Source organism: Echeneis naucrates, chromosome 5 (genome assembly GCF_900963305.1).
Source record: "Echeneis naucrates chromosome 5, fEcheNa1.1, whole genome shotgun sequence".
NCBI classification, from domain to species: domain Eukaryota; kingdom Metazoa; phylum Chordata; class Actinopteri; order Carangiformes; family Echeneidae; genus Echeneis; species Echeneis naucrates.
In genome coordinates this window covers 17,551,869-17,567,494 of record NC_042515.1, presented here as the reverse complement: position 1 = coordinate 17,567,494, position 15,626 = coordinate 17,551,869, and the positions used below count along the sequence as shown (strand labels likewise).

Genomic DNA, 15,626 nt, shown 5'->3' with positions numbered 1-15,626 from the left:
ATGGAGAGTTACTGCAAGTGAAGGGGAAGTTAAATTAGAGTAATAGATTGAGTATTTGTGGGCCATATCCAAAAAAACGCATCTTGGCTGCATCCTTTTCTGGGCACTCGTCCAGAGAAACGTGAGGAGCATTGTGATAGCCCAAATGTGGAAAGAACTTATATTGTCCTTAAGGAAAGTACCCAACACTGGTCTGAACATTGATCAAAGGCTGCCACAATATCCAGAACTCTCTCTACATCTCCCAATACTACAGCGACCTTCTTTGCTCTTCAGGAAGCACTGTCTTTCCTGGAAAGTGATTCATCATTATCTTTCTACAACTTTAGTCAGGGGGAACTGTCGAATAACGTCATTTAATGAAAATGGTTTACACTAGATTGTGTCCTAGGGATAGTAATGAAAGTACAGCTGTAACAGCTACTGCAGTACTGCATAATATGAAGCACATTACAGGGTTGGCCAAAGGAATGTTAGTTGTACCCACATGACTCACAGTTGGGATGTGATCGGGTGCCTTTAGACAATAGTTAATCAATAAAGGTCATACTTGTAGGGCAACAATTGTGTCCAATTTTTACATGTTCAGTATGGAGTGAGTTAAAGGATATGTTGTGATATTTTAGGCCACGTTTATCTTATTAAAGCATCTTTTAAATTATGCTGGTGTCATAAATCTTTGTTTGGAAAAAAAAGAACCTAATTCCTAATCCTGTGAGTGCAATGCAAGTATTGCTGTCAAACCTTCCTTCTCAGTTTCTACAAATCAGAGCCAGGTTTGTTTGAAACTGGGATAACCCCCCAAAGTCTCCAAATTAACCATCTTGAATGGGCCATATATTTATTTGCTCAAGCACCAATATATTCAGAGAATCTTACTTCATGCTTCCTGCTCAATATCGCCTGGTTTAACGCATATCCTAAAATAGTTCAACACCATCACATTCCCTGTTGACTCTGATGTTGCAGTGCCAGCAGGACAAGGTTAAATTTATTGATCGTCAGTGCTGGGACACGGGTCACCAGCGGCAGTTTCTGTTTCCAATCTGCAGGAACCATGTCATGAATCCATCTGTATATGTTAGCGTCCTGTGATTCTGTCCAGACTGAGTCGGCCATCACAAACAGCCACAAGCAGATGTCAATGTGAGGGCCGTGTTGAAGAGGACACAAATCTCAGCTAAGCCTCTCTAGTCCTTATGTAACACCCTCCACAAGGCGCGATGCCTCACAGATTGCTGGTATTTATGAGTGACAATGACACAAAAACACGCTCCACACAGACTCAATTCCCCGTTATCAGCAATAGACCGGTTTCCTCTTTTTTTTTTTTTTTTTTCAGGAGAGTAAGGTAAGAGGGGTATATTTAGAAAAACTCTTAACAGCAGGCCAGCCACTCTTCATGGACTCATTCCTGTTTCCCATTAGTTGCTTCACTTGCATTTGTCTTTGGTCCTGTGTCCCTTTTCTTCAGGCTGTCTTCATTAAATGTATATATTCACTCTGGCATCAAGACCTGACATGTGATGGATACTTAAAATAGGTCCCTCTGCCAGTTACGGTTCATACTTGCTATATTTGTGAGGCGCAGTCATTTCGGTCATCAGTTTGGCAGATGACTCCCAGAACTGTGAACAAGTCAGCTTATTGCTTGCAGTCAGGCTCAGAGCTCCCTCAGTGCCCTGTTCTGTGGAGCGGCCCACTGCAGTCAGGGGGTCAACAGGTACTTGTGCTCATTCATCTTCTGGGTGGCCTCTTCACTGGGAGCCAGCACTGGCAGAGTCTCTGGGGCAGAGGGAACCCTGCAGGCTCGGTAGAGGATTAGACAGAGGAGGAGCAGGAGGATAGCAACCAATGTGTTACAGGCTATAGCCACCAACGCAGCTGTGGACAGGCTTGTTGAGCTTTCCTCAGATTCCATCATGAACAGTGGACTGAGTGTCCAGAGTCAGTCAGTTTAGATATAAAACTTTACGTCGTTTTCATGTTGTCCTTAATTCACTATGAGGGAGATTTTGCGTGTTGTATGCGTTGATTTAGGAGTAGAAGCTTGAATCCATTGAATTATGAGTGCACATGTCCCTAGATTAAAGTTTTGGACTGTATATTATATACAGCATTATATTTTGGGACTATGAAAGGGAGAGTGTTCCTTGGCACGGTGCACATTTGATTTTTCTAAATATTTAGATCAATTAACTGCAGCAAAGTCTGTTCATACCTCTCACTTCAGAGGTGACTGTTCACTCCTCATGGCTCTAATTTTCATTTTAGTTTCTTTAAGGTGGCACACCACCAGTCTGCCATATAGATGATTTCCCCAGCACTTTTTGGCAATGCTGATTTTGTAGTCATCTATCAAAGCACTGTTTGCATTTCCAAGTCCTTCCAGTGTCTGTAAAAAGGAACAAAAAGAACAGTCAGCATAGCTTAAAATGGGACATAAAAACAAGCCATGCGTCAGTCAGTTAACATATAAATCTTCATGAGTTATATTATTGGGTCAGTTTGACTCTGCTTCTGTATGACAGAAGAAATTATGTCAGAGATGAGAAACAGATCACATCATCTTTGCAATTTGTCAGCCCATTTTCTCCATTAAGCCTTGTGGAGCAATATAAAGTGTGTCGACCGAATGTCACCAGGCTGCAGGTTTTTATTCCCACCGACGACCGCAGCAGGTGATTTTACTAATGAATCCTCCTGCTCTCCTCCAAGTCCTCATGAGTGGCTGGCACGTTTGGTTGGAATGAAAACCTGCTGTCAGCTGGCACATAGTTAGAAAAGTGAGTTCCTGCCCTACAGCTCAGAACCCAAGAGACAGACATCCTTGAAGCTTAAAAAATTTGAGGAAATATTCTACCACTAAGAGAGACTGCTGGCTAATTATTTATGTTTATATCTCATTTTCGCACAGGGCAAATCAATTCATCCAGACACGATGGATGGTCAGCCAGCCATACATGATTATCTCATTCTTTGCAGCATCTGCTGTGCCTTCTATATGAAAGCTTTTTTCCCTCAGGCATATTACAGTCACCTGAAAGCAGAAGATGTAAGCTGTATGTGTAGTCTGTTGTTGAAGTAATGTGCATTTTCAAAAGCACCATTATGCAAACCGGCTCCCCTGTGGGCAGCTTTGTTCAATTTGAATAGCCACAATTGCAAAATAACCAGACAATATTCATAAGCTGCTGTATTTTCAAGCATTCAGCTCTGTACGTCACACACAGAAATATGCTTTCCCAATAAAAGACTGTCGACTCCACCAATGGAACACACTGTTTCTGAAGGGACAGTATCAGGGTCTCTGACTGGGCCCAAACCAAATCATAGCAAACCCACAGTTAATGTATGATGATGGATTTCCCTTAATCCTCCTGACTCTGTGACTATGTGACCCCTCATGAGCAATAAGTTTTTAACCGCACACCAAAAGTGGAACTGCACCTTGTTGCTGTGCGCTGAACAGAAACAAACCCCAATCTAGTGACTAATCCGATGCTTTATGAGTTTTGTTTCACACACACACCTTCCCACCCATCCACATATACCTCTGTGTACTTGACAAGCTCATCTTTGCCCCTAATCCTGCAAATTAACATCTGCTCTACAGACGGGCCGTATGCTAATGTAGACACACAATATGAAGAACCAGATAGAAAATACACTCCCATTATTTTCCCATTTGGGCAATTAGCATATCCATAAATTTACATTGGAATAGCTGTTTTAATGTGAACAACTTAGCACTGAGTGAATCATGCTGACCACTGTGTGATCATCAAGTCTAATGTTTTTAAATTCCCTCCAACAGCACCCATCCAAAAAATAAAAATAAGAAATCTGAAAAGACTTCATCAGTTGCTGTGCTCGGATTTGAAAAAGACGGGACGAAAACAAGAGAAAGGAAATTATGGAGGAACTGAGATTTTATTGTGATGAGGATTCTGGTCCTATGTTGACATGGATTAACTGAAAAAAAAAAAAAAAAAAAAAAAAAAATTGCAGAAAAGCTTCATGCATTAAACAGGTTCACACGTTTTTCGTTTTATTTACTTGCAGAATGAATTCCCATGCATCGAATGAACAATATAAGTTGGAATGGTCCATCACGGTGTTTGCACTGACTTCTTCCCATTGGGCTGTGAAAGCATTTCAGATAAGGCAAAGCTGCAGCAGGTCGGAGGGAAGGAGATTTTTGTTTGGCAGCAATGGGAAACTCTGACAGTGTGACAGGTGGATGAAGTCAGAGGGCATTATGGTCTGGCTGTTGTGCAGTTAGGGTTACCAGCTGTCCCTTAAAATATGGAATTGTCCCGTATTTGGAAACTAAAGGATGCGTTCCTTATTGAACTGCACTTTGTTCTGTATTTTGAAAAATCCATGTTGGGCCATTTTTATTACAGTGAGACTCTGTAGCTCTGACTGCCGCTGCTCACTGTCTGCCTGTCTGGGATGAGCTTCTTATTGACCATTGGAACAGTGCTGTGTCATTAAAGCTATGGGAATTCTCTTGTCTGTGTCAGGCATTATGTTTGTTGTGCACAACAAATATAATGCCCCCCCGCCCACCCCACCCCAAAATAAAATCCCTTCAGGAAGTTGGCAAACCAGTGTGCAGCCCTCACCACCTCAGCTGGAGAGGAGCTTCTGCTCTCTCCTTCTTAGGAGACTATGTGAGCTCATTCATGATAAAACTTCCCTCATGAGTGTGAGGATGTAACAGTCTCCTGTGCATCACTGCGTATTTCTGGGACATTTGGAGGGGCTCAGGTTGCCCCCAGTCTTGCAGATAAACATCATGTTGCATGCATGTTAACTTCAGCTCACCAAGACACGAGGACTTGGGGATTTTTTTTTTTTTTTTTTTTTTTTGTGCTGTCAAACACCAAAGCAAAGTCTTAGGTTTATGCTAGCTGCACACTTACCCCACAGAGTCAGACTCAGCCAACATTTTTTCTTCTTCATCAATATTCCATCTTCTTCATCTCCATTTCTGCTCTCACGTATATCACTTCAGCTGCCTACCGTGCTCTTACCCGCTCTCCCATCCGTCCCTGCCCTCTCCTTCTCCATCTGCTCTGCTGCACTACAGGCACCACTGAAGACAAGGCAGGACTGCACTCTTGTTTGTGAGAGAGCTCTCCAACAGCAGAGACACAGAGCGAGAGAGGGAGGGAGGGAGGGAGAGAGGGGGGGGGTGCTTTTGGATGTCAGCAGTGATATCAAGTGTTGCGGAGAGAGAAATGGCTTAGATGTAATTACACAGGGCTCCTGCTGCAGACAAGAGGAGCGGGGTGGAGGTGGAGGGGGCGTAAAGGTTGTTGTGGAGAAGAAGAAAAGCAGCCTGTCAGGAAAACAAAACAATGACCTTCGCTTCGCATTCGCAGTGCCAAGTGTGGCCAGATAAATTATTTCAGCTGTTGAACAGAGGGAGCTATTATGACAGCCGCCCAAAGTAGGGCTTAACAAAGGGGATGGTAGTTCCTATAAGCCGTGCCCTCAGTACAAAACAAAGTTATTCAGCTCTCAAAACTGCTAAATAGTCAATAGTGTGCCTTTTATCTTTTTCTTTGACGATGATGATGAATATGCATTTTTGCAGACTCATGACTTGGAAACAGAAACTATACTATACCTACAGTGTACAAGGTCTTCAGTCAGGACTCAGCTCAATAGCACAGTATTATAAGTGATGTAAGGGAGCTTCACATCGTTCCCAGTAACACTTTTATATGAAGCGCTAACAAGGTGGTTTCAGTACAGATGTGTCTTTAAGGGTGAGAAGCAGCTGACAAAGCAGGAGGACTGAAAAAAGTTAGTTTTGCAGCAATAGTGAAAAGTACAGATAATATTGTGTCGTAAAGGAAACTCTCTGACGCATGTGTGTTAAGTTTAATATGCTCGACAATGATGTTGTGATGTTTTCTTTGTCAAGTAGTTTGTGCTATTTAAGGGAGGAAATAAACAGATGTTCACTGTGATGAGAACTGGTGTTCAATAAGTGGAAAGCCAATGAAAAATATTTCCAAATGGCAATGAAAAGTCACTTAATAACTTCCCAAAAGCTGATCAGTATTAGTCAGTATTACACTCCAAATAAATGAACATTTTTATCTAAATGCAGACCAAAACTCTGTCCTTTCAGAGAGAATCATAGGATCAACGTTGTTACAGGTGCAGCTGAACTAGGCAGAAATATTTAAGATGAAAAGTGTCACTATATAAGTCTGCTTGAGACAACATCCATTTTTTTGCAGTAAGCTGTTTTAACATGCGTGACAAGTACAGTGACAGTACAGCAATCGTCAAGCCTGGCAGGGTCCAACACAAACAACAATTCATTCGGCAGCTTTAACCATTTCAGAGGCCTAAAATATGTTTTACTAATCCATTTACCCCAATGTCACCTTAGTTCAGTCTCAAACAAGCAGAGCTGTTGGTAACTTATGTCTTGCTGTCACTGATAACAAAGAATAGACAATCCAGATCTCTTTATGCTTTAATGTAGTGGGACACTGGACCGGCGCTGGGCCACCCAGGACCATTTTTGCTTGAGGCCCCTCTACAGGCCAGAAATATCATTACTGGCAGTGTGGAACAATCTCAGGGTGAAACCATTCCTGCGGAAAACATTGTGGTCGACTAACAAGTTTCACAGACAAACCAAGACCAAGAATCTGCAGCTTTCCTCTGGGCGTGTGTGAGAGAAGCAAACTTAACACCTGCTAATAATATCTTTTAAATTAATGTCTGAAGTCAACAGTTACACCATGGACCAAGCTTGGTCAGTGTTTCATAAGTAAAAGATCCAATGTTACCCAAGAACACAGACAGATAACCTGTGACAGTGTTATCACACAATGGCTGTGGCAAATATTCTGATAAGAAGGTGCAATCGCAGAGGCAAAGATGGAGGGAAAGGTAGAAATAATGTTTCCACATCTAGAGGGGCAGAAAATGGCTTCTTACACGTTCATGAGTCATCTAGTTTCCATAAATCCAAATGCATATCTAAATCCCTGACGAGAGAGTTAAACAGCTGTGGCAGCTCCAGGTTGATGTGTGTGATCAACTTTTCATTTTGCTTTTGTTTTTTTAATTTCAAAATAAAAATGTTCATCCAGTTCCACATTGACATCTGCTAGAGATCGCTCTGCTAGCACAGAAAAACAGATTGTCTGAAATGCTGCTGTCTATGCCCGACATCATGTGAGACTAGTTGTGTTCAAGAAATTTACCAACAATCCAGCTACGTGGAATTATACTTAAAGACTCATAGCTGTTTCTTAAATTCTTCTTCACTATCAATTTACTTTTCATTTATGCCTCTCTGTCCTCTCCTGCGTATGGAGCCATTTGTTCAACGTGGTGAGAGTTTAAGATTTATGATTGCTTCGTCTCCTTTTTCCAAACACCTTTAGCATAGTTGGATATTTACATGATTTTAATTTGATCGCACATTAATTTATATAAAATGTTATTTTTCTCTAACTCAGAATATGAATAAACATTAAGACCTGATCTATTGTCCGCTGTCTGAGCAAATACACACACCAGCCTTTAATAAGCACACTTCACTAGATACCCTTTCACAGCAATAGCTTATAAATGCTCATTTGGTTACTAATTCATGCTTCGCATTCAGCCTGTGTTGCTCTGAGTGTCAAATGTGTTTGATGACACAGCAGGAATTCAGGCCAGCTGAGCTCAGTCCACATCGCAAAGTTTCTCTGCTTGTAGTCCTTTTGTGGCCATTACGTCTAACACAGCCATTATTTAATTTGTGTGTCAACTATTTGCACTGCGAGATGGATCATGCTGTTCTAATGTGCATGGCCCACAGTCATGACCCAGTTTGTGGAAATGATTTTTCTAGCACGTGTTTTCAAAGGTCAGTCCTGTCACGCGCAGGACAAACTGCAGCAGGTTAGAAATGCACCTCTTGCAGGTTACAGTGAACAGTAAAAGATAATAAAAGCTGCATGGTTACAAAACAATGTGACAACAGTGACATTTCAATTGGAATTCTAATTTCATGTTAGCATGTTACACCCTGCCTAATGGAATTCTTTCACATAATATTAGCCATGTTTGTCTTGACAAATGTCCAGTTAAACTGTGATTAGCAGCTGCTACAATCAGCAGGTCGCACCATCTCTGGAGGTCAGTGACTTGAGTCGACATACGTAATATCAGTGTAGATGTGCATGGAAAATACTGTGTTAACATTTTCAGTACAGAGGGAGGAGCACGGCCGTGACAGGCAAAAATGTGTGGTGAGGTTTCGACCTGACTCACTGCATCACCATCAGCAGACATGAGTTCTGCTGAAGTATCCTGCTGCTCCTCGCTGATAATTAATATCACAATACCATCTAACCGTTGTGATGATGTAACCAGCAAGTATTTGTTGGGTGAGTGTAAACTATGCAGCTAGCTTCGGCTGTTGGCGTCTTTTAGCTTGTTGCTTTGGTGTTTGAAGGCGAGCAGTTCGAGTGTGTCAGTTCACCCTCACAGCTGTAGCACTGCTCCCTGAGGCAGCCGGCCAAATACCTCTGTATACGCAGTGCACTGGGATCAGCAGTTTTTAGTTTTCTTTTGTTTTTTTCTTTTCAGTCAGTGGAGACCAAAAACAGAGCTAAAAGAGGAGTGCATTTAAATCATACACCACCAAGGCACCCAGAAATCAAAGTCTCAATGAATGGTAGTGTCGCACCATGTCTGGTAGATCACTGTCTGTAAACGGGCTACCGTTTTGTGAACGCTCTTCCCTGTAGCATTTCTCTGAGGCGGTCATACATCTAGCTTTTCCAAATCAAATCACATTTATTTGCTTTCGCCTCCAGCTTTGGCTGACAAAGCTTTCAGGGCAAACATCTGTATGTAAAAAATCGAATGCAGCATTATAGAAAAGTGAATCCATGTTTGGTTTTGTGCTATCAGGTAAATGCATATTTATGTTGCCCTGCTCCTGCTCTGAATCATTCCCACAGTTATCTTCTTTCATGTATCCGACCTGGATCAAACTGCACCTCCCTGGGAGGAATGTGTCATGGGATACGTTCACATGGGCTGGTGCTAGTGGCCTAGTTATGAGTACTTCATTTGAGTGACGGAGGGCTCTCTGGGTCTATCACAACTCAACTCCACAGCTTCAGGGGAGCTGATGCTGAAAATGAATTGACTGTCGTTGAGGTGAAACACAAAACTAGCTGTTTCACCGAGCTGGAAACCTGCCAAACCTGTCTTTAAGGCAACAAAAATAAATGAATGAAAACTACGTTAATAACCTTTGTTTGAAAATTTCAATTCAAAGGAGCATCACAATATTGTGAGTTAATGAGTTTCCTCTCACAAACTCTAGTTTTATTGTGTGATAATCTTATCTGTTTCTGGTTTGTGCTTTCAAGTAGCATGAACCCAGCACTTGTTTCATTTTTCTTCTTTGGAGTTTTGCTTTGGTACAACATGAAAGTGGTGGCACTACAAACACACTGCAATTCTCTTTCAAGTAATGGGATATAATAGTACAAGATTACTACAAAGCTAATTTGTCCAAGTGCATTACAACGACTGCCGAAACTTGGCAGCAGGCCTGTTACATCAGAGGCACTGCTTGAAATTACACCTGCATTCTGAAAATTGGTTTGACAAGAAAGGCTCATAGTGCAAATCAAATATGTGGGGGGGGGCAGTGCACTCTGTTTCATGTAGAGCATGTATGTGTAATTCATTATGTCCTCAGGGTGCATGAACAGCGTTGTTATAGCAAAGAAAGATGCGAAATGAATCAAAGCCCTGAAAGTGTTGTTGTCCAGCAGCAACAATAAAAACAACTGAGATGAGTTATGAGATGAGTCGGAATGCACACAAAAGATCAGGACCCTGCTGTTTGAACTTGTCTGAATCATCTCTTTATTTCCTCCCACCTTTTTATGGCACTTTTCACATGTTTCAGTTCCCTCACAACAGAGTCGGTTGTGCTTGCTGACCATGTGACACGCTGGACAACTTGCAATGCAGACGGGAAATTTGCTATATTTAGTCAGGGACAAGCTGTGACATATCAAAATACAGGAAAATGACCCAGGGGATCAAGGTTCAAGCAGAGTGGAGCCGGGGAGAAAGTGAAATGTTTCAAAAAATCCTTTGAATTCTAATTTAAAAAAATTACTCAGTGGGTGAGTCATCAAAAACAGAGTTGTAGATGCGAGAATAAAATACGCAGCAGCTGTAAAGAGCGTCGCAGAGAAGTTACATGATCTGAATTTTGTGTTTACGTTAATGTGATGGGTTCGATGCCTTATTTGGTCCAGATTGGAGCCAGACTATGGTTGATGGTCGGTCCTAAACAGAGTGAAAAATAACAGGATGAAACACACCTGCTTCTAATTTCACCTAAAAATGCTAAAGATTGATATTGAAATCAATGGACAGTCTGTCTCTGGTTCTTACAACCAAGAATAAGAATCATGTTTGTACGAATGTGTTAGAGATGCTATGTAGGAAGTGAAAAGAAAAAGCCCAAGAAACATTTGTCAGATATAAATTTATTTTATTTGTTACCACAAACACTCAATACACAGTATAATAAATTATCCATCCATCCATCCACCTTCATCCACTTATCTGGGTACTATTATTATTATTATCATTATTGGAATTAATTTATTAATTTAACAAAATTTAAAAAAAAAAAAAAAAAAAAAAAGGTGAAATTATATTTTGAAACAAAGGGCAACACAACCTGATGGACCTGTGGATTTTCTGCACACTCGGAGAAAGCTGCCATTTTCATTCATAGCATTCCTGAAAGGTCGGGTACATTCCTCACATTTTATAGAACTTGAATGTCTGTATAAAGAACAGGAAACATAGTGAAAGCGAGTGATGTACAGATTGTCCTTTCATCAGCAGATGGCACAAACCAACCACCTGTTTCCATCCACAGACCTACAGAGAGTTTTCTGTCAGGCTGAGGGTCTTTCTCCATCTGTCCACTTCCACGGTGCTAAAAATTCGCCTGGAACATTGAGAAAATATGTTAAACCGAGTACTTTCACATCATGGGCAGCCTTATGTTTGATCATCTGTTATAAAAACGTTTGAGGTTTATGTCTTGTCTTAGTAATGGATCTTTTAACACAGATTTCCAGGGAATTCTGCGTACAGCAAATCTGTTTTATGTCCGAAACCACAAGGAAAGATATTGCTTCTCTCTGTTCTCAGAATAAGGATGGCACAAATCTCCATAAAAGTGAGCAACACCCTCCTAATTGTGAGATGCATTAGTTTTACAGTGGAAGAATGGCCTTCGACCTGCAGCTCAGGCTGTGTTGAGGCACTGCGGCTGTGTGAGTGCGAACAAAAGAGGGCTTTGCTGCCAAAAAGAGGCCTTACTGTGGTAAAATGGACAATGCAGGTGATGGCAATGATGACAAGGCCAATGATGATGGAGGCGATAGCAACATAGAGAGCGTTCCTGCCCAGCCGCCTGGACCCGTCATAGTCACCCTGATAATAACTCTTTCTAGACTAGAGAGTAAGACAGCACTGTAAGAAAACTCATGCAATGAAGTTTAAAATGTTTATTTTAAAAACAGCAGTAATTAAAAAAACAAACAAACACACAAAGCATTTGCTCAGTTTTGAAGATAATTAGTTTGAACGTTTAAAATATCTACAGGAGCTTCTCCATCGTCACATTATTTTCTTTAAAACGTTGGCACAACAAGAAAAAGGGCAGATTCCCATTCTGCTGTGAGAACACGGTGTCAACAGTCTAGTTTGGGGTTTGGCCGTTAACTGAATGTTCAGATCATCACTGGGCGATGTGGAAATTTAGTTTCATTTTCCAAAATGGAAGCTCAAGTAAGTTTACTTTGACGAGCAGAGCAGGTGTGTGTGACTGGGTTACATCTTAGTGTCCAACATATTCATCCACAACACAACATGTTAGAACACTGTAACCAAAGCACAGTTCTGTTTCACTGACTGAACTTTTCTCCCAAGTTAGATGTAGCCGGCGCTTACCATGATGGTGAAGACCAGAGCCACAATGTTGACGGGATATGCAGGACAAAAGCAGGTGAAAATAGTCAAACACAGGTAGCTCCGGAGTGGAGGTGGCGGCTCCTGCTCCTCTGCAGAACCAAAAAACGCACTCCCATAAAGGGAACTTTTCACTTCTGAATTTAAGACTCCAAGAGCCATTGTACTAATGAAATATAGTCAGAGGTTAAAGAAAAACCTAAAAAGGGTGGAAAAAAGCAGAACCTGAGAGAAGCAAAACGTCCGACTTGAGAGGCTGACCTCGAACTTTTAACAAGAAAATGTTTGAAAGTCTGGTTAGGACATCCGTTATGCTGTGTGCTGGTTCTAGTCGCCTTTCAAAGCTGGAAAAAAATGAAGTTTGTAGGGAGAGAGGGGAGCAGGAGAGAGGTGGCCAAGAGGACAGGATCAGTAACCCTGCTGGCCTCCATCCAGGACACTGCCCTGAGTGGAAGTGTGAAGGATCAGACTGTTTACTGCTGCTGGCATGGTACACAAACACAAAACATGCTGATACATGGAAATGAGCCTCCTCGACACAACGCTGCTGTGTAATGTGTTTGAATGTTGTTAATCCAGTTCAGTGCACACACTGATACACACTGCTGTATCGTTAACGTCGTCATCTATCTGTGGTCGTCTCTAAACTGTCACACTTCCGTTCAGGGCAGATGAAAACACGGTCCATAACGGGCATTTCACGGCTTAAACTTTGCTTGCAGTGTCATTAGTGATTGTCTGATGATCACACCATGTGAATGTTTGAATAAATGTGTAGACAATCCACTAAATAGCAGAGATTTCAGTCTGGACCTCTGCGGGGGATCAGTTGATGGACCGACAGGCAGATTGGTATTGCAGTCCCTTCAGATGTGCAGCTAGCATGGCTCAAAACAAGTAATGCACACCAGACTCTCGTACCAAACTCCTCCCTGGTGTTAGCGGCAGAGGCATGCAAGCCATGATGGAGGCTTGTCGGCATGGCAAAGGGTCACGAGGGGTCAGGGAAGGGGCCAGAGCAGAGCAGGGATCGGGGATTGAATGTCCCCAGTCCTTAAAGCCCCAATGCTACAAAATATTTTATGATTGTGGAATCTTTCAAAGTACCAAGTTGTGCCATTTTTGCAAGTTTGTAGTGTAGTGTAACCTCTCAATGAACCCAATTGCAATTAATGTTCATCGTTTGAGACCAGTCAGACCAAACAAACAATCAACAGTGAATCGTTTTCACAAGTTACTGAGCCGAATAAAGAGCAAATGGTTTGTGTGGAATTTTGCCGGCTGCATGGGAATAAAAAAAAAAACGTCACTTTATGAGCAGCACTGGTGGTGATGGACTGTTGACCTGTCCAGGGTGACCCGGTCCCTCGTCCAGAGTGAGCTGGGATTGGCTCCAGAAAATCCCTGTTACCCAGAAACAGATAAGCGGCAAAAGATGAATGAATGAATGAATAAAATTGACTTTCTAACCTGCTATGCTCACTGACATTTCACACACAGCTAAGACTTTTTATACAGGTTGAAACAGGCAATAATTGGAAGTCTAGAAATCAGATATGCACAAAATCAGCCTTTACTTAAAGACTGTCGCTGCATTCATTCCCACCTTTGAAAGCCACAAATGTATCAAACCCTGAAGTCACTATCTTTAAGTTAAAATCAAAGTCAAATTACAGTCAAATGATTTAGAATAATTTATTAGGATTTTAAAATTGAAATTGTCAGAAAAAAAAACAAGGAAAAAAAATAAAAGCATTGCTGTAAAGCTTGGCAGAGGACAGCCCAAAACTTAAAACTTTAACCGAGCTCATGTAGAGCTACAAGCTCCATTCAAAGCATTGGCCCTTTTCCTTACATCAACACAACAAAAAGACATTGTTAAAATCAATATACAAGGGGAACAGGATCTCAAAACAGAAAAATATAGTTTCTTTTTTTTTTTCTGAAAATAAGTCTTAATGCCGCAGAATTATCCACACGTCGTCTGCTATTACCAATAATAGTACTATTTTCATTTGTAAGGTAAAAAATAACTTATTGCTTTATTGTAAGTTAAAAAGTTACAGTGTTGGTGTCCAGCAGTAGTTTTATGTCATGTCCCAGGCAGTCTGACAGAGGAACTGCTGGCTGGACCAGGAAGTTTTCTGCTGTGCTGAACATCAAACAGGCTGCAGCAAGAAGGCTGAACAAACAGCCCGCTTGGTTCGTTTTGTTTTGTTTTGTTTTTTTTTATGCTGAATTTGTTCCAGCTTTTTTACTTTCCCTGCCAGCCAGTGCTGTCTGTACTGGGGTCCTGTATCAGAGCCCACTGGGAGCAAGACCCTGTTCCATTTCTGGTTCCCTGCCCAAACCCCCTCTGTTCACCACTACACGGAGCAGCAACTGTATATTAATAATAATATGTTGTTTCCAGAGGAGCACAAATTTATTAAAACTAATATGAAATGGGAGGGAGGCAGGGGAGAGGAGCAGATGAGCCAAAATGGAACAGGGCGATCTTTTTTTTTTTTTTTCAGTACCAAAAAAAGGCAATCGAAATGCTTCGTTGCCAAAAGTAGTTCCATATTACACCTTGATGTAGGCGCACAACACTCACTCACACACACTCAGACGCAATCACATGCACCTTCAATAGTGATAAGAGGACAGAACATGACTGTGATGTTTTCTACAATTGCTTCTCTGAGAATGTCCTTCATTTGTTTTTACGGTGAATAACACCGCATAAAAGAATTGAAAAGAAAAAAAGAGAAAATAAACAACAAAAAAAAAAACATTAAGAAGTGAATCGCACAAAAAAATATATATAATATTTTCAAAAAAGAAGAAGTCAAGTCAACCCCCAAACCCTTTGAACCCCTGATTTCTCCTGTTTACAGTTGTTAATCTTCCATAGTTCATCATTTTAATCTGGAGTAGTTCTTATGAAAATGCAAGAAATCTGGTTCATCACGGTGTTAAAACTATAAAGTCAAAGTTGCTTTTTCCTTCAAGAGGCAAAGCAAACGAAGCCATGACTTTGTGAAAAGAAAAGAAAAAAACGAAACAAACGTGCCAGAAAAACTCCCAGAGGTTCTCAGCAGTTATTGTCACTGAAGCAACGCTGGAGCAGACTGGCCAACGACGTACACATATAGCACATATGCATACAGATAAGAGTAGTGAGATGACCACACAAAGTAGTAGATGACATCCTGCTGTTAACCCTTTCCAAACCAACCAATGGCATGCCAGCCGGTTCAGTAACCCCTCCACCCCCACCCCCTCACCCCAACGTCTATGTACAATATCTTACAGGAAGACATAAAAACATTGCTTTAAAACCAATTACAGAATAAAATACCTTACAGATTATCATTATTATGTCAATATTAATAACAATATTACAAAGGTTTTGTTTTAAAGACTACCAAAATATACATTTTAGTTTTTTGTTTGTTTTTTTTTTTTCAATGTTTCCGTGAAGCTGGAGTTTAAAAAAAAGGACTGTGTTGGATTTGTTCTTCTTTTGTTAAAAATGTTTTTTGGACAATGACCCATCTTGCACGGCTTTTCGCTCTCTGGTCTCA

At 41.2% G+C, this 15,626-nt stretch overlaps 1 protein-coding gene across 2 annotated transcripts; it reads right to left on the bottom strand.

Annotated features, from left to right (window-relative positions):
• Positions 1-10,724: 10,724 nt before the first annotated feature.
• LOC115043631 (transmembrane protein 233) lies at positions 10,725-12,386 on the bottom strand. Of its 2 annotated transcripts, XM_029502258.1 has the most exons (3): positions 12,040-12,386; positions 11,407-11,541; positions 10,725-11,029 (listed from the first exon to the last, which is right to left on the bottom strand). In XM_029502258.1, the coding sequence occupies exons 1-3, from the start codon at positions 12,217-12,219 to the stop codon at positions 11,018-11,020; spliced, it is 327 nt and encodes a 108-aa protein (XP_029358118.1). In that variant the 5' UTR covers positions 12,220-12,386; the 3' UTR covers positions 10,725-11,017. The 2 variants fall into 2 exon arrangements, with proteins under 2 accessions (XP_029358118.1, XP_029358117.1); XM_029502257.1 differs by lacking the exon at positions 10,725-11,029 and having other exon boundaries at positions 11,047-11,541.
• Positions 12,387-15,626: the final 3,240 nt, after the last annotated feature.

What these genes read in the sequence shown, in the direction of transcription:
- LOC115043631 (XM_029502257.1), bottom strand. Translation starts at nt 12,219, where the DNA reads ATGGCTCTTGGAGTCTTAAATTCAGAAGTGAAAAGTTCCCTTTATGGG. An exon ending in CTCTGGTCTTCACCATCATG is followed by an intron (nt 11,542 to 12,039) that starts GTAAGCGCCGGC and finishes CTTACTCTCTAG; the next exon opens with TCTAGAAAGAGTTATTATCA.